At 48.2% G+C, this 22,141-nt stretch overlaps 1 protein-coding gene across 1 annotated transcript in view; it reads right to left on the bottom strand.

Moving 5' to 3' along the window:
- MCCC2 (methylcrotonyl-CoA carboxylase subunit 2) overlaps positions 1–21,319 on the bottom strand; it is a 61,238-nt gene extending 39,919 nt beyond the window's left edge. Inside the window, exons 1-6 of the mRNA XM_054178771.1 lie at positions 21,164–21,319; positions 15,023–15,089; positions 9,926–10,010; positions 9,524–9,625; positions 8,291–8,418; positions 2,989–3,101 (exon numbers count right to left, since the gene is read on the bottom strand). Of these exons, the coding sequence (XP_054034746.1) occupies positions 2,989–3,101; positions 8,291–8,418; positions 9,524–9,625; positions 9,926–10,010; positions 15,023–15,089; positions 21,164–21,298 (630 nt within the window). The 5' untranslated portion in view covers positions 21,299–21,319. The remainder of the gene's footprint in view (positions 1–2,988; positions 3,102–8,290; positions 8,419–9,523; positions 9,626–9,925; positions 10,011–15,022; positions 15,090–21,163) is intronic.
- Positions 21,320–22,141: the final 822 nt, after the last annotated feature.

Genomic DNA, 22,141 nt, shown 5'->3' with positions numbered 1-22,141 from the left:
AACACACTTCTGTGACGGCCTCCTCTGACAAGCTGCCCTTCTTGGCACCTATTTTATTCACACATACACATCTGAAGGAAAACCTAGACTTAAAAGTGACTCCTCAAGATGGCCAGCTTGTAAATAGTCTTCCTTCCTAAATATTTTTGTTCTGAGAGTGCTCTTCCCTCTGGAGACCTAGCTAATAACTACAACTGCTCCACTCCTATTGCTGGAAAGGAAAGAACTGCAAAAGCTAAACTATGTTAGACTTTTTAAAGAGATTTACATGTGTTGCTGGAATTTCAGCCTTGTATTTCCACAGAGGCAATGGATTTCAGGATTCCTTGGTAGAAGAAAAGATGGTTGAAGATTTGCTTCCAAAACATACCAAAAAAAGCTACCAAGGTAACTTAAAATTTCTTTCATCAGGAATCATGAAAAGCCAGTCTTTGCCATGTAAAAAGAGGAGTCAGATACTGTACTCCTGACTGGTGCATCTGCTTCACACTGAAGGGGAAGTATTAGCTTCTACCTCCTCCTTTTGGACTAGGAGATACAAACAAGCACAGCTTCTCACAGGGAACAAATTGAAGTGGGTCCAGCCTAACTATGCCTCTCAATGACAGATGCTGGTAAGAAGAGCCAAGGAGAGCAGACAAGGACCAAGCCACCCTATTTTTTAACTGCAGACAGCAGAAGGGTCCTTCTCCCAGGCAGCCAGTACCAGAACAAGAGGTCACAGTCTCAGGCTGCGCCAGGGGAGGTTCAGGCTGGATGTTAGGAAAAAGTTCTATACAGAAAGAGTGATTGCACATTGGAATGGGCTGCCTGGGGAGGTGGTGGAGTCGCCATCACTGGAGGTTTTCAGGAGGAGACTTGATGGGGTGCTTGGTGCCGTGGGTTAGTTGTTTGGGTGGTGTTGGATTGGTTGATGGGTTGGACGCAGTGATCTTGAAGGTCTCTTCCAACCTGGTTTATTCTATGTATTCTATGTATTAACCTCTGATACTGACTTAAACAATTCACAGGGATACACACTGGCTTCAATCTCTGTCACATTTGTCTGAGATTGGCTGATGGGTTCAAAAGTCCCATTTCCACTTTACATAAATGAGGAGTTTAACAGCCCAGTATGTTGAAACAATAGGATGGTGTTTCCATGACAGTACTCAGATGAAACAGCAAGTTAGGCAAACATTTACTCTGCTTGAGGTTCCAACATCTAAGCCTAATACCTTAAAACTATTTTTCTTTTCAGGTGGAATGTCCTGAAAAATTCCTTCACCTTCTTTCACTCAGCCAATACAAAGTGGTAGACACTGAACTGACAGCTACACCTAAGAGCAGGTTCTTGAAATTAACATAATTCAGTGAAAACACCATCTCACTGATCAGTAATCTAAGATGCTAGCAACTACTGGCAAAGGAATAGGAAGGAGAATGCTACATATCACTGTGCTATTATGTAGATCTATATATAGGTGTATGTATTAGCTGACATACCAAGTAGTGCAGCCTGGCTCAAAAAACCCTACCTTCATCTCAAAAATGGTACAAGGAGACCTGGGAAAGATAAAATTGGACCACAAAGGTATGGAGCAGTTTCTGTAGGAAGAACAGCTAAGATTGAATTCTTTAGCCTGCAAAAGAGATTATGAGGCAGGCATATGAGTGGGCTACACGACCATATGAAGAGGCTGCAAGTTGACTGACTAGACAGCTACTCTCTAGGAACAACCTGGCTGTCTACCTTCCTGGAGCACTCTTTGATTTGGAGAAGATGATACTACCTGAAGAGAGGTTGTAGCCAGGTGGGGGTTGGTCTCTTCTCCCAGGTAACCAGAACCAGAACAAGAGGACACAATCTCAAGCTGTGCCAGGAAAGATTTAGGCCAGATGTTAGGAAGAAGTTCTTCCCAGAAAGAGAGATTGGCCATTGGAATATGCTGCCCAGGGAGGTGGTGGAGTCACCATCACTGGAGGTGCTTAGGAGGAGACTGGATGGGGTGCTTAGTGCCATGGTTTAGTTGATCAGATGGTGTTGGGTGATAGGTTGGACTCAATGATCTCAAAGGTCTTTTCCAACCTGTTCAATTCAATTCAATTCAATTCAATTCAATTCAATTCTATTCTATTCTATTCTGTATCTTCAAGACCACAGGCTTCTTCATCCTCCCTGGAAGCTTCTTTCAGGTCCCTGCTGATACTTCCCTTAACGAGCCCAAGCCCACCCTCCTGAAGTCCAGGTTCTTTATCCATCTACCTGCCCTCCTCACCTCCACCAAGACCTTAGACACCACCCCTCCACTTTCCCTGCAGCCAAGGCTGCTATCAGCAGTCACCTCCTCAGACAGTTCTACATTCTCCAGGAATTAACAGATGCAGAAGTGCACCTCCCCTAGCACACCAGCTGCGTCAAAAACCCGACCCCAGCACCCTCCTGGAACACCCATGACACAAACTCACTTCTAAATGCAGGCACTGTGACTAACAGTAATTTTGTGCCTCATTAATACATTAGAGCACAACTTCACTGTAAGGGCAGTCTCACCACACAGCACATCACTGTATAAAATGGGGATATAAATATGCACATGCCCTGCTAGTGGAAACCAGGTCTCATTTACCAGCTATCATCAAAGGAGCAATGAACAGAACGTTCAGACACAGAACTGTTCCATGAGATTTCCTAAGTGCTTCCTCATATGGTCATAGGCACCCTGCTGTCAAGTCCTTTATTCTCCCACTCCAACACAGGAGAAGGCAGGTCATGCCATTAACACTAAGGCCAAGAAAGGAGACAGCTTCTCCTGAACTATGATGACTTCTTTGTGGACAACTCCTGTGTTTACAGTGCCTCCAATCCCCAGGCTGGGCCAGCAGGTCAGCACAACACAGCACTGTCAAAAACAAGGCAGGGTCATATGCAAGCTTTGAAAAGCAGATAAAAGTCAGCAAGCATAAAAACTAATTAGTACATTTAATTCCTAGACAAAAGCAAATTACCTGTGGTATTCCTTGTGAAGACATGACTGCTTGGTTGTAGAAAATACGACCAAAATGATCTCTGTCTGGAAACACTTCTGCCTGTCGAGGCAAATTTGCTCCTCCTGAATCAACTGGAGTGAATGGGAACTCATTAACATGACCACTATTGAAGCTGCTGCATGTTACTTACAACAGACAACATTTACTATCACTAACAATACATGTATTTCCATGAATTTAGGTGCAATAGAATAGAATAGGCATTCAACAAGTCCAAGTGCTGGGTGCTGCACTTTGGCCACAACAACCCATGCAGAGCTACAGGCTGGGGTTGGAGTGGCTGGAGAGCTGCCAGAGAGGGACCTGAGGGTGTTGATTGACAGCCAGCTAAACATGAGCCAGCAGTGTGCCCAGGTGGCCAAGAAGGCCAAGGGCATCCTGGCCTGCATTAGGAATAGTGTGGCCAGCAGGAGCAGGGAGGTCATTGTGCCCTGTGCTCTGCATTGGTTAGGCCACACCTTGAGTCCTGTGTCCAGTTCTGGGCCCCTCAGTTTAAGAAGGACATCGAGACACTTGAGCTTGTCCAGAGAAGGGTAACAAGGCTGGGGAAAGGCCTTGAGCACAGCCCTGTGAGGAGAGGCTGAGGGAGTTGGGATTGTTTAGCCTGGAGAAGAGGAGGCTCAGGGGAGACCTCATTGCTCTCTACAACTACCTGAAGGGAGGTTGTAGCCAGGAGGGAGTTGGTCTCTTCTCTTAAGCAACCAGCACCAGAACAAGAGGACACAGTCTCAAGCTGTACCAGAGGAAGTTTAGGCTGGAGGGTGAGGAGAAAGTTCTTCACAGAGAGAGTCATTTGTCATTGGAATGTGCTGCCCAGGGAGGTAGTGGAGTCACCATCCCTGGAGGTGGTCAAGAGAGGACTGGATGTGGCACTTGGTGCCATGGTTTAGTCATGAGGTCTGTGGTGACAGGTTGGACTCGATCTTTGAGGTCTCTTCCAACCTTAGTGACACTGTGATACATAGAATAGAATAGAATAGAATAGAATAGAATAGAATAGAATAGAATAGACCAGACCAGACCAGACCAGACCAGGTTGGAAGAGACCTTCAAGATCATCGCGTCCAACCTATCATCCAATACCCCCTAATCAACTAAACCATGCAACCAAGCACCCTATCAAGTCTCCTCCTGAACACCTCCAGTGAGGATATTAGGACAGTTAGGATATTCTTCTTGAAATAAGAAAGAAAAATAGTGACATCTCCCCTTTCCAGCTAACTTCCATCCCAATCGTTCTAATGGGAACTAAATTCAGATCAGCTCAGAAATGCAACTGTGCCTCCCTACACAAACTTCTAAACTCATAATACTAATACTTTGAATGTACAATTTTAACTCAATTATTCCATTATAACTCTGTCACAAGTTCCAGAACAGGGTGAGACTAAGCACCAAGAGGTGCAGCACGTGCACTTTCATATCTTGATTACCAAAGACCTTAAACTATCCTTAGGAACCTTCAAACCATAATGTGCCCTCCAGCTAAGAGGTCTCCAGCTGCAGCTACCTTTCCACTCTCAAATAATGAAAATGCATCATGGCATAAGACTCCAAAGGAGAGAAGACTGGAAAGGAATGCACAGAGAGAGGCCAAGTGTCTGTGAGAACTCTGGTTCCTGGTAATTAACATTCACCCACAAGCAACAGTGCAAATTCATGGTCTCAAGCTGCAGAAGGGCAGCCAGTAATGCTCTGCATTCAGCTGTACCATCAAACAGGGGTTTGATTCTTTCCCCTAACCTTGCAGAACTGCTCTCCCTAACCAGCACCAACTTCACCAAATAGACAAACTCCAGCCTAATCAACACACCAGTGCTGTGAAATACGTCATCTGTGAACACAAAAGAAAATGCCCACATTGATGACAGACTCAGTAACAAATGGTACTGTGTGTCTGCATCAGAATTAACTCCTAGGCAGCTACCACTGAGGGAAAAAAAGCAGTGCAGGTGGCATGAAAACCACGTGGCCAGCAGAGTGCTGACTGACTACAAAGAAGTGTCTCTTGAGTATAACAACTGAACAGGTAAAGTAGAACTCACCAGGTAAAAGTCTGAGTGGCAAGTAGTATACAGGGACTACACATCTTAGAGGTGGAATAGAAGAGAATAGCATAGAATAGAGTAGAATAGAATAGAATAGAACAGAACAGAACAGAATAGATTAGAACAGAACAGAACAGAAGTAGACCAGGTTGGAAGAGACCTTCGAGACCATCACATCCAACCCATCACCCAGTACCACCTAATCAACTAAACCATGCAACCAAGCACCCTATCAAGTCTCTTCCTAAACACCTCCAGTGATGGTGATTCCACCACCTCCCTGGACAGCACATTCCAAAGGCCAATCACTCCCTCTATGAAGAATTTCTTCCTAACATCCAGCCTAAACCTCCCCTGGTGCAGCTTGAGACTGTGTCCTCTTGTTCTGGTAACAGAAATAAGGTCTCCCCAGAGCCTCCTCTTCTCCAGGCTAAACAACCCCAACTCCGTCAGCCTCTCCTCACAGGGCTGTGCTCCAGACCCCTCCCCAGCTTTGTTGCCCTTCTCTGGACATGTTCCAGTAAGCCAACATCTTTCCTAAACTGAGGGACCCAGAACTGGACACAGGACTCAAGGTGTGGCCTAGCCAGTGCTGAGTACAGGGCACAATGACCTCCCTACTCCTGCTGGCCACACTGTTCCTTGTACAGGCCAGGATGCCACTGGCCTTCTTGGCTACCTGGGCTTACTGCAGGCTCATGTTCAGCCTACTATCAACCACTGCCCCCAGCCTTTCTGCCTGGCTGCTCTCCAGCCACTCTGACCCCAGCCTGTAGCACTGCATGGGGTTGTTGTGGGCAATGTGTAGAACCCAGAACTTGGATGTGTTAAATCTCATGCCCTTGGACTCTTCTCATCTGTCCAGCTTGTCAAGGTCCCTCTGCAGAGCCTTTCTACCCTCTAACAGATCAACACCTGCCCCCAGCTTGAAAAAAAAAACCACAACAAAAAACACTTGATTTCAAGTTCCTCATTCCATAAGAACTTAAAACAGTAGAATTAAATATAATCACTCACTGATAACTCAGTAAAAAACAAGTTGTGTGACCAGAGAGAATTTGCTGAAAACCCAGACCAAAGGGGAAAAAAAAATAATCCCACAGTTGTTTAGCACACAGCAAAGACGAGTTTCTTTTGGTTTGTTGGGGTTTTTTTAATGACTGAGATAAAATTTATGCCCCACTTTGCCTCTGAGACTCTACTGCAGTACAGCAATCCCACAAAGTCCCCGCTCACACTGCTCCTGTGCCTACCTCACCAACACTTTTGAGTTCACATTTCTCCTAATACTTCTCTTGGTATTCTAAGCATGTTTGGCCTGTCAGCAGGGCAAGAAATTACAAATGCTTATGCTAGCCAGGACTCACAATTATGTTGGCTACCTCACTAGTACAAGCGTCCCACCTGGCACAATAACTAATGCCTCTCTGCTGCTGTGTAAGCTGCTAAGCCAAGGAGAGCAGAGAAGGACCAACCCACCCTATTTTTTAACTGCAGACAGCAGAAGGGTCCTTACCCTCTGATACTGACTTAAACAATTCACAGGAATACAAACTGGCTTCAGTCTCTCTGTCACATTTGTCTGAGATTGGCTGAGGGGTTCGAAAGTTATTGGATTGGGAGTTGAGGCTGAAAGAGAAACACTGGCAGAAAGCTACTGCTAAACCAGGCTAAGAAAATACTACCTGTAATGCTCTAAAGACATCAGGCATTCTGATCTTAACATTTAATAACAGCATACAGAAGCAAAGCTTGCATTAAGGTTTGGCTGAACGCTGACCTAACAGACTGAGCTAAAAATGCAAACTAAAGCACCTTGACAGGTCTGCCCCAGTGAAATTCATCCCAAACTGTAAAAAATCCCTTGATCAAAATTGTACCTGACACTTCTGACACTGAGATTTTGTTTCTTGGGTATGCCATCTCATACAGCTACATGCTCCATCAAAAGACCAAAGAAGCTTCTCCCTATGAAACTGCAATTTGAATAGAGACTGGATGAGGCTACAGGACAGACTGCTCAAGCGTGACAGAAGAGAAAGGAGTTAAGAAAGAAGTGCTACAGTGGCAGAGTTGTATCTGTATTTTATGAATCCAGCTGCACAGCAGGGCAGAAGACAGTGCTGACAAGCTGTGGTTACTACTTGCCACACTATTGATGAAAACACAGTTGCTGGAAGGTGTCCAGAGAAGGGCAACAAAGCTGGGGGGGGGGTGGGGTCTGGAGCACAAACTCTATGAGCAGAGGCTGAGGGAGCTGGGGTTGCTTAGCCTGGAGGAGAGGAGGCTCAGGGGAGACCTATTGCTCTCTACAACTACCTGAAAGGAGGTTGTAGCCAGGTGGGGGTTGGTCTCTTCTCCCAGGCAACCAGCACCAGAACAAGAGGACACAGTCTCATGCTGTGCCAGGGGAGGTTTAGGCTGGATGTTAGGAAGAAGTTCTTCCCAGAAAGAGAGACTGGCCATTGGGATGTGCTGCCCAGGGAGGTGGTGGAGTCACCATCCCTGGAGGTGTTTAGGAAGAGCCTGGATGAGGCACTTGGTGCCATGGTTTAGTTGATTAGATGGCGTTGGGTGACAGGTTGGACTTGATGATCTCAAAGGTCTTTTCCAACTTGTTTTTTTCTATTCCATTCCATTCTATGCCATTCCATGCCATTCCATGCCATGCCATTCTATGCCATGCCATGCCATGCCATGCCATGCCATTCCATGCCATGCCATGCCATTCCATGCCATGCCATCCTATGCCATGCCATTCCATCCTATGCCATGCCATTCCATTCTATGCCATGCCATTCCATTCTATGCCATGCCATTCCATCCTATGCCATGCCATTCCATGCCATTCCATGCCATGCCATTCCATTCTATGCCATGCCATTCCATTCTATGCCATGCCATTCCATTCTATGCCATGCCATTCCATAAGATGTTTTAAAGTGCCTAAAATACATACCTGGTTAGTCAAACCTGGGACAGACCACTCTTAACATTTCATAGACCCACAGAATGGCTTAAGTTGGAAAGGACCTTAGAGATCATCTGCTCCAACCTCCCCATCATGGGCAGGGATGCCTCTCCACAAGACTTGGCCGCTCAAGGCCTCGCCTCTCAACAAGACTCTCATCCAACCTGGCCTTGAATGTGTTAACTAGAGATCCTGAGCTGCCCCAGCAAAGGTTATTTGTTATTTCTTCAGTGGGACTTACCCAAATATAGGCAAGGGAGATGGTTTTCCATTGCAATTTCTTGAGCCCGTAAATGTTTCTTAACAGTGATGGGATAATAGGTACCAGCTTTGACGGTGGCATCGTTGGCAACAATCAAGCATTCCACCCTAAAAACAGAAAAGGTTTGAGAGACAGAAGTGTTTTGCATGAGTAGACATGTCTGTTGGTGAAGAACTCCAGCTCACCAGGGCCTCCTTAAGCCCTGACATCAAGGAGAGCCTTCCTCACCTGCTTTTCCTCAAGTACATGTTTCCAAGTCCCAGCACTACGGTGTCCTGCTTCACAGTCCCTTAACTCCCCATAATGATGCTGTATTGGTGTTTCTGGTGAGCAAAACTAATTCTTAGCCTGGAATGCAGTCCTGTTCTTTCTGAAAATGGCATTTTTGACTCATTGATGTCCTCCACTGAACACCAGGAACTCTGTGTGTGTTCTCCTTTAATATGGGAGACACTGGCTAAAAAAATTCAATGACTTCCTTTTAGCCAAGACTGAACAAATTAAGATGGCAACACTTCCTTTGGGTGTCAGAAAGGAAATCACAGAATCAATCAGGTTGGAAGAGACCTCCAAGATCATCAAGCCCAACCCATCACCCAACCCTAACTAATCAACCAGACCATGGCACTAATTGCCTCATCCAGTCTCTTCTTAAACACCTCCAGGGATATCGACCCCAGCACCAACCTGGGCAGCACATTCCAATGGGCAATCTCTCTGTCTGTGAAGAACTTCTTCCTAACATTCAGCCTAAACCTCCCCTGGCACAGCTTGAGACTGTGTCCTCTTGCTCTGGTGCTGGCTGCCTGGGAGAAGAGACCAACCCCCACCTGGCTACAACCTCCCTTCAGGTAGACAGCAATAAGGTCTCCACTGAGATACCTCCTCTCCAGGCTAAACACCCACAGTTCCCTCAGCCTCTCCTCACAGGGCTGTGCTCCAGACTCCTCCCCAGCTTTGTTGCCCTTCTCTGGACACATTTCAGCATCTCAACATCTCTCTTAAACTGAGAGGGGCCCAAAGCTGGACACAGTACTCAAGGTGTGGCCTAAGCAGTGCTGAGTACAGGGCAGAATGACTTCCTGGGGGCCACACTATTCCTGGTACAGGCCAGGATACTAGAAATGCTTATAGCTTAGTGCAGGAAACTGAACAAAATTATACCCTCTTCCTTTTCCTATCACCAATAATGCAATCACCGTCATCTCTCACCCAGACACTCGTCCAATTCCTGTGATAATGCCTCCTGCTGGCACCTCTTCATCACCATACAGCTGGTAACCTGCAAACTGGGAGAACTCCAGGAATGGAGACCTGGATAGTGACAAATGGAAAACAACCTTTAAAAGCAACTGACTAGATCTGCCACTGAATCTCAGTAAAAAGTTTAACATGTCAAAAATTAGTTGTTTGGTTTGTGGCTTTTTGTTTGGTTCTTTTTACCAGAAATGAGTACTTTAAACACAACACTTCTGTAAGATCTCAGCTGTGTTATTTGGCAGCATTTATGGAAACCAAAGACAAAAACAATCTTCTGTCAGTACTTATCTGCAAAAGAAAACCTTTTCCTTTACAAAAAAAAAAGAAGAAACAAAACCAAAACCCACTACCTACCCAGGATCAATGAGTCTGTCAATCCTCTCTCTGGGCAACATCTTTCCCCTGGATGTATGAAGCTTACGAGCTTTTTCTCCACCTCCTGGGACACAACAGTACATTGTTAAGGTTTACTACAGACAGAGGTAGATAAATCACCACTTGTTTTAAAACTCAGAAGGAAAGCACTGAAACAGAGTTCTCAGGTTTTTGAAGTATGGATCTTAATATAATGCATAATGGTTCCCACTTCAAACAGATGTAGCATGCAGATAAAAATCCTTTCCAGAATCTGCTCCATTTCATAGTACCACAGAATCAGTCAGGGTTGGAAGAGACCACAAGGATCATCTAGTTCCACCCCCCTGCCTTGGGCAGGGACACCTCACACTAGATCAGGTTGGCCAGAGCCTCATCCAGCCTGGCCTTAAACACCTCCAGGGATGGAGCCTCAACCACCTCCCTGGACAACCCATTCCAGGGCTTCACCACTCTCATGGTAAAGAACTTCCTCCTCACCTCCAGCCTGAATCTCCCCACCTCCAGCTTCATTCCATTCCCCCTAGTCCTATCCCTCCCTGACACCCTCAAAAGTCCCTCCCCAGCTTTCTTGTAGCCCCCTTCAGATACTGGAAGGCCACAATGAGGTCTCCTCAGAGCCTTCTCTTCTCCAGGCTGAACAGCCCAAACTCCTTCAGTCTGTCCTCATAGGAGAGGTGCTCCAGCCCTCTGCTCATCCTCATGGCCCTTCTCTGGACACACTCCAGCACCTCCAGATCCCTCTTGTAATAGGGGCTCCAGAACTGCCCCTCCTTTCCCTCCTCCCCATTCAACAGTTAGTCCTGATGTAAAGATTCTAATAAATACAATTGCCTGAGCCTTTCCCCCACTGCTAGGCAATGAACAGAAGGGATGAAAACACAAATGCACAGGCAAAAGCACAACAGCAAGGGGAAAAAAGAAAAAGAAATACTAGTCCCCAGAATTGGTTCAAAACAGCTCTGCTGAATCCAACCTTGAAAGACTCAACTCAATCTGGATTCACTTCTTTAGATCACTCCAAAAGAGTAAGCAGAGCTCAGACACACAGCATCTAATATCAAGTTTATCTTTGCTTCATTTCAACTCTTTACTTGAGGTCATCCTAAATCATATTCTGCTCTCTGGAGCTTTCTGTCATTCAATACTTAAGATTTGTTGACACACCTCAGCCTCTCTGTCACAGCTTATACAAACACTGTCTCTCTATGCAGACAGACCACTGATCCACCTCATCACTCTGCAATGGGCTCCCTTGTCCAAAGTAAAGAAGCTGCTGTTTTGCTAACATTTCTTATGAGGATTCAAGACTTCTTTGTCAGCTAAGCATCACTGAAACAGAGCTTTTAAGCCTACCTTTCAAGCCCTTTCTCTCATCTCCTTCCTTGATCATTATGTCCATCATTTCCTACCTGCTGGGCATGCCAGAAAGCCCACAATTTATTCCTGATTCAGTCTGTTCACTAGGTCTGAGCTTGAATCCTGTAATTCTTTCTGTTCAAGTCTACTAAGAAATAACCTCTCATGTCCACCAACAGAGCCAACACTCTCATCCAAGTTTTCCACATCCCCCATCATGACCCCCCCACACCTAAGAAATTACAGCCCCACTGGTATTACTTCACTCCCTGGGAGAGTTATGGAATGAATCCTCTCAGGGGGCTATTACAAGTCAGACGAAGCAGGTGGTTGGGAAAAGCCAGCACATGGACTCACCAAGGTTAGAGATCCTGCTTGACAAACCTGACTGCCTTCTCCAACAAAATAACCTGCTTGGCTGATGTGGGGCAAGCCATTGTCTGCCTGGAGTCATCCAAATCTTTTGGTATCACAGAATAGTAGAGGTGGGAAGGGACCTCTAGAGATCATCCAACCCAACTGCCCTATCAGGACAGGCCAAAGCAGCTTGCCCAGCATCACAATGTCCTGGTGAGTTTGGAATCTCTCCAGAGAAGAAAACTCCACAACCTCTCTGAGCAACCTCTTCCAGGCTCCAGCACCCTCACACCAAAGAAGTTTTAACTCCTGTTTCAGATGGAACCTCCTGGGTTCCAGTATGTGCCCACTGCCACTTGTGTGTGCCTTTCACTGGGCACCACTGAAAAGAGTCTGGCCCCAGCCTGTAGATATTGCTGAGCATTGCTCAGATCCCCTCTGGGGTTGCTCTTCTCCAGGCTCAACAGCCCCAGGGGCTCTCAGCCTTTCCACCTCACAAAGATGCTCCAGGCTCTTCAGCATCTCTGTAGCCTCCTTTAGACTCTCACCAGCAGTCCCTTGTTTCTCTTGAACCTGGAAGCCCAGAACTAGACACAACACTTCAGATGAGGTCTCACTAGGGTAAAATAGGAAGGGAGGAGATCCTCCCTCACTGTGCTGGCCACACTTTTCTTAATACACCCCAGGCCACCATTTGCCTTCTTGGCCACAAGGGCACATTGCTGGCTCAATGGGGAACTTGTTATCCACCAGCACTCCCAGGTCCTTCTCCACAAAGCTGCTTTCCAGCAGGTCAACCCCTCACCTTTACTGATGCAGGCAGTTACTCCTCCCCAGGTGCAGGACCCTACCCTGCCCTGGTTGAACTTCATGAGGTTCCTCTCTCCCAGCTCTCAGCCTGTCCAGGTCTCACTGACTGGCAGCACAGCCTGAGGGGTGTCAGCCACTGCTCACAGTTCTGTACCATCAGCAAACCTGCTGAGAGTGCCCTTTGTGCACCGGATATGGGGTTTTCTGTGGTTTTCACAGAATCACAGTGTGTTAGGGGTTGGAAGGGACCTCAAAAGATCACCTAGTCCAACCCCCCTGCGTCAGCCTCTCCTTAGAGGAACAAATGCAGGGATCAAGTGTCCCCTGATGAAGCACATTATAAAAAACACTAAACACAGCATCTTAACTGTCCTCCATTCCAAAGCTGTGAAGGAAACTGCACTGTGTGAAGAACAGAGAAAAGAGACAAACAATATCATGATGGACACAAGAAGAGGAGAATTAAAGCTGCGTGCTCAACGGCTGGCAGCGCAGTTAAGCGTTAATAAACCATTTTCATTTTACCATCCACATCAATTATACTCCACTGTAATTAGTTCAGGTAGTCTTACAAGTCAGGATGATGAAACACAGTGTTTCAGGCTTTTAAACTGTTACAGGCTTACTTCTGTTTGCCTGCAAGTCTGTGAAAACCCTCCTTGCACGTGAGGAGGCCAACAATGCAACTTGAGCAGGAGCACATTTGCCAAACCACTTTGTTGTAAGAGCAGGGAGCAATGGGTGAAGAAAGGAATCAGGTGAAGTGCCAAGTGTATCACTAAAAGCCTATTATTAATGATCTTACCTACATTAAAAAGTATTGCCATTAGAAACATACACTCCATTGATTACCAAGACTTTACCAGATTAAAAACTGACTCAAAATACACATTTTTCACTGCCTACTTCCTCGCTTCCTGCCTCTGTGGCAATGGAATTCATTTTCTCTTTGACTAAACCAGCCTTGCTTTCATTAATGTCTGCTTCCAGTAGTTTATAGATTTGCCTGCATTAGGAAATTGCTCTGACATTCAGCTGGCACACAGACACACACACACACACAAAGGTTAACACACTCTGGTGTGAGAGACAAGGAGGTGCTAATGCTATGGATATTCGTCACAGCTAGCCTGAGTTTCTTAAAAAAAAAAACCACCCTGAATTCTGAACCAAGTAAGCTTGGAACCTTTTAAGGTTTGCACATGACAGAAGATGTTAAAAATAGATCTAGAGAGGTGAGCTGAAGTGCCAGTGTGACCACTAAAATCCAGCGAATGTGTCACAGAATAATAGAATGGTTTGGGTTGGAAAGGACATTAAAAACAATCCAATTCCAACCCTCCCTGCCATGGGCAGGAATACCTCCTACCAGACCATGTTGCTCAAGGCCCCATCTTGAACCTTTCCAGGACTGCAGCCTCCACAGCTTCTCTAGGCAATCTGTTTCAGTGTCTCACCATCCTCGTGGGGAAGGATTTCTTCTTAATGTCTAATCTAAATCCAGCTCCATCCAGTTTGAAGCCACCATCCCTTGTCCTGTCACTCCATGCCTTTGTAAAAGGTTCCTCTCCAGCTCTCTTGTAGCCCCCTTCAAACACTGGAAGGCTGCTAGAAGGTCTCCTCAGAAGCTTCTCTTCTCCTGGCTGAACAATCTGAATTTGCTGTATTTGAACAAACTGATGAATAAACATATAGAGCTATAGGGAGACAAACAAACAAAGAGACAGACAAAGAAAAACCCCAAACCAAGAATACCCAAGGCACCAACACAGGCTGGGCAGCAACTGGCTTAAGAGCAGCCCTGAAGAAAAGGCCTTGGGGGGTGCTGGGGGATGAGAAGCTCAACAGGAGCCAGCAGTGAGCACTTGCAGCCCACAAAGCCAATCGCATCCTGGGCTGCAGCAAGAGAAGCATAGCCAGTAGGGCAAAGGGAGGTGATTCTCCCCCTCTGCTCTGCTCTGGTGAGACCCCACCTGGAGTACTGTGCCCAGTTCTGGAGCCTCTCTTAGAGGAAGGATCTGGAGGTGCTGGAAGGTGTCCAGAAAAGGGCCACAAGGAGGAGAAGAGGGCTGGAACTGCTCTGCTGTGAGGACAGACTGAGGGAGTTGGGGCTGCTCAGTCTGGAGAAGAGAAGGCTCCCAGGAGACCTAATTGTGGCCTTCCAGTATCTGAAGTGGGCTACAAGAAAGCTGGGGAGGGACTTTTTACAGTGTCAGGGAGTGATAGGACTGGCGGGAATGGAGCAAAACTAGAAGTGGGGAGACTGAGATGGGATGTGAGGAAGAAGTTGTTCCCCGTGAGGGTGGTGAGAGCCTGGCACAGGTTGCCCAGGGAGGGGGTGGAAGCCTCCTCCCTGGAGGTTTTTGCAGCCAGGCTGGAGGTGGCTGTGAGTAACCTGCTGTAGTGTGAGGTGTCCCTGCCCATGGCAGGGGCGTTGGAACTGGCTGATCTTTGTGATCCCTTCCAGCTGTAACAATTCTATGATTGTAATAAAACTGGGGTTTGGACCAATTTAAACCAGTGCTCTACAACCCAGACCATCATACTTACCCAATCTGATTTTTTCTGCTTGCTTTTGGAGTTCAGTCACCAGAGCTTTCATTCGCTCATAGTTTTCCTAGGAGGGGAAGCAAAACAGCACAGCTCAATCAAGAGGGACACCACTACTTCCCAACAGAGAAACCCAGAAAGTGCAAGATTTATTTATCTTCCAAATCTCATTTTTCACTTACTAAACACTGGCTGGGCACTGTCTTTAAAGCAACAATTTCTACCTCTGTGTTGGCTTTCCTAAGGCATCCCCAAAGCATTTCATAAACGTGCCTCACAAAAACTCTGAAGTGCATTAAGGCTGCAAAAACATTAGAGCCAAATTTAATGCACCAAAGCAGAATTAGCAGTTTCAGAGCTGAAGTGCTATTTCTCAAGTTCTCTTCTTTTTGTTTTGTGGTGGTGGTGTCATTAGGTTGGTGTGGGTTTTCATCTAATTTAAAAACAAAACCCCCATCATGTGGATTCCAATTGAGTGCTGCTGTGTCTCTTGTCCTGAAAGATGAAAAGGCCCAGACCCAACAGAATTTGCTAAGCACCCTGTTGTTTAGGTAGAGTGTAAAGAGAAAGCTTTTAAAAGCCAAAAGGTTTGGTCTCCTTGCCAATATTTCTCTTAGGAAAAACAAACAAACAAACAAACACCCAAAACCTCTTGGTTTTGAATATGAACAACCAGTACTGAGCTCACCACTGCTACCAGCATCATCCAAAACTCTGTGTGCTCATTACATCAGGTTGTTTTATCATTTCTAAGGAATGAAAAGGTATTAGTCAAGCTTAATTTGGCTTCTTTTTTTTTTTTTTTCCAGACATTACCTCCCTGAAATCTTTGACAAAAGAACATAATGACTGCTGCATTAGAAAAAAATAAATCACACAGCCTCATCTAATTTTCATCTAGATGTTAAGAGTCTACTGTGACAGGAAAAAAAACCAACCTGGTGACTCTGCATTTGAACCTGAGCACTCTGAATTAAGGTTTTTCCTCTAAAAGCAACAAGTGCTGCAGTTAAAGTTTGTTCAGCTCTTAGGCACTGAAGGGCACTGAGATGCAAAGCAGGAAGAAAGTAAGAACACAGGCACCTTGGATCCAAACTGTGTTAGCTGCACTGGAAGACTGTCTAAGGAGTTTGCTCCCCTGCTACAAACTCATCCAGTTCTGGGCCCCTCAGTTTAGGAAAGATATTGAGTTGCTGGATGGTGTCCAGAGAAGGGCAACAAAGCTGGGGGGTGAGGAGGTGGGGGGTTGGAGAACAGCCCTGTGAGGAGAGGCTGAGGGAGCTGGGGTTGCTTAGCCTGCAGAAGAGGAGGCTCAGGGCAGACCCTATGGCTGTCTACAACTCCCTGAAGGGAGATTGTAGCCAGGTGGGGGTTGGTCTCTTCTCCTGGGCAGCCAGCACCAGAACAAGAGGACACAGTCTCAAGCTGTGCCAGGGGAGGTTTAGGCTGGATGTTAGGAAGAAGTTCTTCACAGAAAGAGAGACTGGCCATTGGGATGTGCTGCCCAGGGAGGTGGTGGAGTCACCATCACTGGAGGTGTTTAAGAGGAGCCTGGATGGGGCACTTAGCGCCATGGTTTAGTTGATCAGGTGGTGTTGGGTGACAGGTTGGACTTGATGATCTCTGAAGTCTCTTCCAACCTGGTTAATTCTATTCTAGTCTAATTCACCTTCAACAAACAAAACATAACCACAAACCAAAACCCCAAACAAAGCAAACAAAAAAGCCACAACCAACCAACCAACCAAAACCCAAACCAACAACAACTGAAAAAGAGGCAGCTAAAAATGGCAGAGGAAATGAAAAGGGACACAACAATCACAACCCAAAGCTTCTCTATTAGATTCTGAATCAACAACTCCCTGTAGCTACTTCAGCTATTCTACATGGAAAGCTGTGAAGACTCTTTAGCTAAGATACACAAAATACTGCAATCAAATATCTGAGTTGCTTTTATTCACTTAATTTCTACCCTTTTTTTTCCCCAGGCCTTTAACCAGAACATGGTGTCATTGTATCTTACAAAGTATTACCAAAACCAAAAATTGCCCTGAAGTCTCACTGTAGGTTTTGAATGCACACAGAAGCAGCTCCTCTCAGATCCACAAGTGCTAGGTCTAACAAGTCTCTGTGGGCTCTTCATTAATTAATGACACAAAAGGCTAGTGAAGTGATGAAGGCTCTTTCTGGTGTCTGGCCCCAGCAGCACTAAGGTCTATGAAGTTCTACTGTTGATATGAGGGCTTCTACCAGCTTTAAAGGACACTCAAGAGGCAAATGGTGAGCAATAGCCTCAAACTACAAGCAGACAGATCTAGATTAGGCCAAAATGCAGTTTATGGTCCACCCACAGCCAAAGTGATGTTTATATATGGGGACATAAGAAACCCCATCCCTAGAGATACTCCAGGACAGGTTGGTTGGGGCTCTAGTTGTAGATGTCCCTGCTGACTGCTGGGGGGTTGGATAAGATGAACTTTTAAGGTCCCTTCCAAGCCAAACCATTCTGTGATTAGGATGAAATTCTTCCCCATGGAGGTGGTGAGGCACTGGAACAGGTTGCCTAGACAACTTGTGGAGGCTCTAAGCCTGGAATTGTTCAAAGCCAGATTGGATGAGGCCACATGCAACATGCTCTAGTAAAAGGTGTTCCTGCCCATGGCCAGGGGGCTGGAACTGGATGATTTTTATGATCCCTTCCAATCCAAACCATTCTGTAACTTTAAAAACCTACAGGCTAATCCTACAGCTAATGCACAAGGCTAAGTCAATTGCTGCTACACAAGCAAAGCAGGTGTAAGAGCTAATCCCTGGCCACCTCACACAAATGTTCCTTTATTTTCCAGAACTTACTCACTCATTTCTCAATTATGCTTTTACCTGTCTGGTTTGAAAGACAGTTGACATGATGAAGGCCAGCCTGTCCAGCTGAACCCACAGCTAGAAAGGCAAACATCAGCTAAGGAAGGCAAGACCTTCATTACACCTCCTTGTGTTTGCACTGTTATTCCCTGCATGACTTCTATTTCAGGTGGTTAAGGGTCTGACAGCACAGACTTCAGCTCTTAATGACTGCAAAACCTGTCCTGCATTTGTACCACTCCCCAGAAATTATTTCTAGTAAAGCACTAACAATGTAGGCTACTTTGACAAGCCTTGCTTCCAGAGACGAAAAAGTACACACTGGCAAATGTGAATTAAGTGACAGCTTGGCTGAGGAAACACATTTATTAAAACACTACTCTTTGGGGTTATTTTGGTATGCAAAACAGGAATATATGCATAAGGTTGGCATGTGTATACACATAGCATCACAGAACTGTCAGGGCTGGAAGGGACCTCAAGGATCATCTACTCCCAACGCCCCTGCCATGGGCAGGGACACCTCACACTACAGCAGGTTGCTCACAGCCACCTCCAGCCTGGCTGCAAACACCTCCAGGCAGGAGGCTTCCACCACCTCCCTGGGCAACCTGTGCCAGGCTCTCACCACCCTTATGGGGAACAACTTCTTCCTCACATCCCATCTCAATCTCCCCACTTCTAGTTTTGCTCCATTCCCCCCAGTCCTATCACTCCCTGACACTGTAAAAAGTCCCTCCCCAGCTTCCTTGTAGCCCACTTCAGATACTGGAAGGTCACAATTAGGTCTCCTCAGAGCCTTCTCCTCTCCAGCCTGCACAACCTCAACTCCCTCAGTCTGTCCTCATAGCAGAGCAGCTCCAGCCCTCTGATCATCCTTGTGGTCCTTCTCTGGACACCTTCCAGCACCTCCAGATCCTTCCTCTAAGAGAGGCTCCAGAACTGGGCACAGTACTCCAGGTGGGGTCTCACCAGAGTGGAGCAGAAGGGGAGAATCACCTCCCTGGCCCTGCTGGCTATGCTTCTCTTGATGCAGACCAGGATGTGCTTGGCTTTGTGGGCTGCAAGTGCACACTGGTGGCTCATGTTGAGCTTCTGCCAAGTCCTTTTCCTCAGGGCTGCTCTCAAGCCAGATGCTGCGCAGCCTGTATTGGTGCTTGGGATATACACACATACAGGAGATTCACTGACATTCTGGGCCCCCAGCTCTGGTCTCAAAATTTAGATTCTTGCAAAACTAAACTGTATTTGGGAAAAAAGTCAGCATTCCCCAAAATGTTTGTCAAGCCCTGGAACAGGCTGCCCAGAGAAATGGTGGATTCCCCACCCCTGGAGGGATTGAAAAGATGTGTAGATGTGGCATGGTTTAGTTGTGGATTTGGGGGGATGTTAGGTTTGTGGTGGGTACCACTGATCTGAAGAATCTTTTCCAAGCTAAATGATTCCATGGTTCTGTGATTCTCTGTCAATAGGGCTGGAGCACCTCTCCTATGAGGGCAGACTGAGAGAGTTGGAGCTGTTCAGTCTGGAGAAGAGAAGGCTCCCAGGAGACCTAATTGTGGCCTTCCTGAAGGGGGCTACAAGGAAGCTGGGGAGGGACTTTTTACAGTGTCAGGCAGGGACAGGACTGGGGGGAATGGAGCAGAACTAGAAATGGGTAGATTGAGATTGGATGTTAGGAAGAAGTTGTTCTCGGTGAGGGTGGTGAGAGCCTGGCACAGGTTGCCCAGGGAGGTGGTGGAAGCCTCATCCCTGGAGGTTTTGAAGGCCAGGCTGGAGGTGGCTGTGAGAAACTTGCTGTAGTGTGAGGTGTCCCTGCCCATGGCAGGGGGGTTGGAACTGGGTGATCCTTGGGGTTCTTTCCAACCCTTTCAATTCTATGATCCTGGAGAAAAGTGTAAAACTGTTTCATTTGCTTCAACTCAGGAATCAATTTGCAACAGTGACAAAATTTCCAGCTTCGAAATCACCAGACACCACCTCCAAACAGCCTACACACTGCCTGCCTCTACTTTATTAGCATGGTATTGACCACCTCTTCAACAGCAAAATACACTCAGAGCTGGCATCCTGATTAAAAATAACTCAGGAAGGTTACAAAAAATAAAATCAAAGAATCACAGAATTGTCAGGGCTGGAAGAGACCTCAGGGATCATCCAGTTCCAACCCCCCTGCCATGGGCAGGGACACCTCACACCACAGCAGGTTGCTCACAGCCACCTCCAGCCTGGCTGCAAACACCTCCAGGCAGGAGGCTTCCACCACCTCCCTGGACAACCTGTGCCAGGCTCTCACCACCCTCATGGGGAACAACTTCTTCCTAACATCCCATCTCAATCTACCCATTTCCAGTTTTGCTCCATTCCCCCCAGTCCTATCACTCCCTGATACCCTCAGAAGTCCCTCCCCAGCTTCCTTGTAGCCCCCTTCAGATACTGGAAGGCCACAAGAAGGTCTCCTTGAAGCCTTCTCTTCTCCACACTGAACAGCCCCAACTCCCTCAGTCTGTGCTCACAGCAGAGCAGCTCCAGCCCTCTGCTCCTCCTCGTGGCCATTCTCTGGACACCTTCCAGCACCTCCAGATCCTTCCTGGCACAGAGGCTCCAGACCGGGACGCTGTGCTCCAGGAGGGATCTCACCAGAGCAGAGCAGAGCAATCAGTACAAACTCATGTTCTTCTTCGTGCGATACCTGCACACTCAGCCCGAACACCACGAGCAGCACTTGGCCTTCACGGGCGAGAGGGGGTGGGGAGCAGCCCCGTGCGTCCTGCCCGGTGCTGGGCTGACGTCGGGATGATTCACAGCAGCTCACCAACGGCGACTGGGCACACCAGCAGCCCTTCAGCGGCCACTCTCTGCTTCCACACCGAGCCCACGCTCCCCGCTCTGCTTGCTGCTCTCCCGCGGATGCTGTCGGGCAGGGCAGCCTCGGGCCCACAGCCACACCACCCACCCCGCGGCTCGGCTCCCCGGCCGAGCCTCGCCCCTGCGGCCGCCCCTCCAAACAACCCGGACGAAGAGGACCCGCAGCAGGCTGCGGCTACCAGTCGGGCTGTTCTCCCCCACTTATCCGCGCCCCGGGCAAGGCCCTGCCCCGGCCGAGCCAGCCCTCGCCTCCCGCAGGTCTCGCCCCCAGCGCCCTCGCACCGCACCGCACCGCACCGCCCCGGGAGGGAGGGAGGGGCGGCCCTCGCCTGCTGGAGCCTCGCCCTCTCCACGGCTTGCGGCCCACCCGGCGGAGAGCAAGCCGGGTCGGCCCGGCCCGGCCCGGCCTACCTGGTAGATGGCGGAGGCCGCGTCGGGCGGCGACCCCACGGCTGCCACCGCCTCGCCGCGGTAGGCGCGGGCGGGCGCGGCGCCGCGCAGCAGCCGCCGCCACGGGCGCGGAACCCGGCGTAGGCCCAGCAGCATGGCAGCCCCGCCGAGCCCAGCCGAACGTCCCAGGGCCGCCGAGCCGCCGACGCCACTCCCCCCGCCGCAGCCAATGGGCAGAGCCGGGGCGCTAGGGACGGGGAGGCCGTGCCCGGCTTCAGCGGTGCCAGTCGCGGGGAGGTGAGGCCTCGGCCCCGCCGGCCCCACAGCCCGGCGTGGTCGTTACTGCGATAAGTGAACTGGTAAAAGGTGAAGCAGTTGCGTGTACCGGCAGTGCTGGGTGTCCCACGCAGGACCCGCAGCCCTCGGGGCGAGATCATAGAATCGCTGAGTTCTCGTGGTTGGGAAAGACCTTTCAGAGCACCGAGTTAAGCCACAGCTGCCAGGTCACCACCAAACCATGTCCCCGCTCAGCACCCCCTCTACATGGCTTTAAAAGCCCTCCAGAGATGGGGACTCCACCACTGCCCTGGGCTACCTGTTCCAAGCCTTGAAAACACTTTTAGGGAAGAAACTGCCTCACGTCCAACTGTGGCAGTTTGAGCTGGGTGCCCCCCTGGTGTGTTCACTTCCTGTGTCCAGAAGTCCAGCCCAGAGGGATGGACACAGGAAATTGTGTGTATCTCCTACCATGATTCTTTGCACCACTATAAGATCCAGTGCGGGGTCTAGCATTGTCTTTTTTCCTTCCTCCTCCGCCAGCCGGTAACTGGGGGAGATGTCTGCTGGCTTTGGGCCTGGCTAGGCCCAAGGCCACGGGGGGATGGGCAGTCTCAGGCCTGGCCAGCTGAGACTAGCCCAGCAGAGGGAGGGGGAAGAAGGAGCCCTGGGGGTCGTGGGTGTACCCTCAGGTGGGAATGGGATGGCTCTGGGTTTGCTTTG

Source organism: Dryobates pubescens, chromosome Z (assembly GCF_014839835.1).
Source record: "Dryobates pubescens isolate bDryPub1 chromosome Z, bDryPub1.pri, whole genome shotgun sequence".
Lineage (NCBI taxonomy): Eukaryota > Metazoa > Chordata > Aves > Piciformes > Picidae > Dryobates > Dryobates pubescens.
The sequence above is the reverse complement of the archived record's forward strand: the minus strand, read 5'-3'. Positions and strand labels throughout refer to the sequence as shown.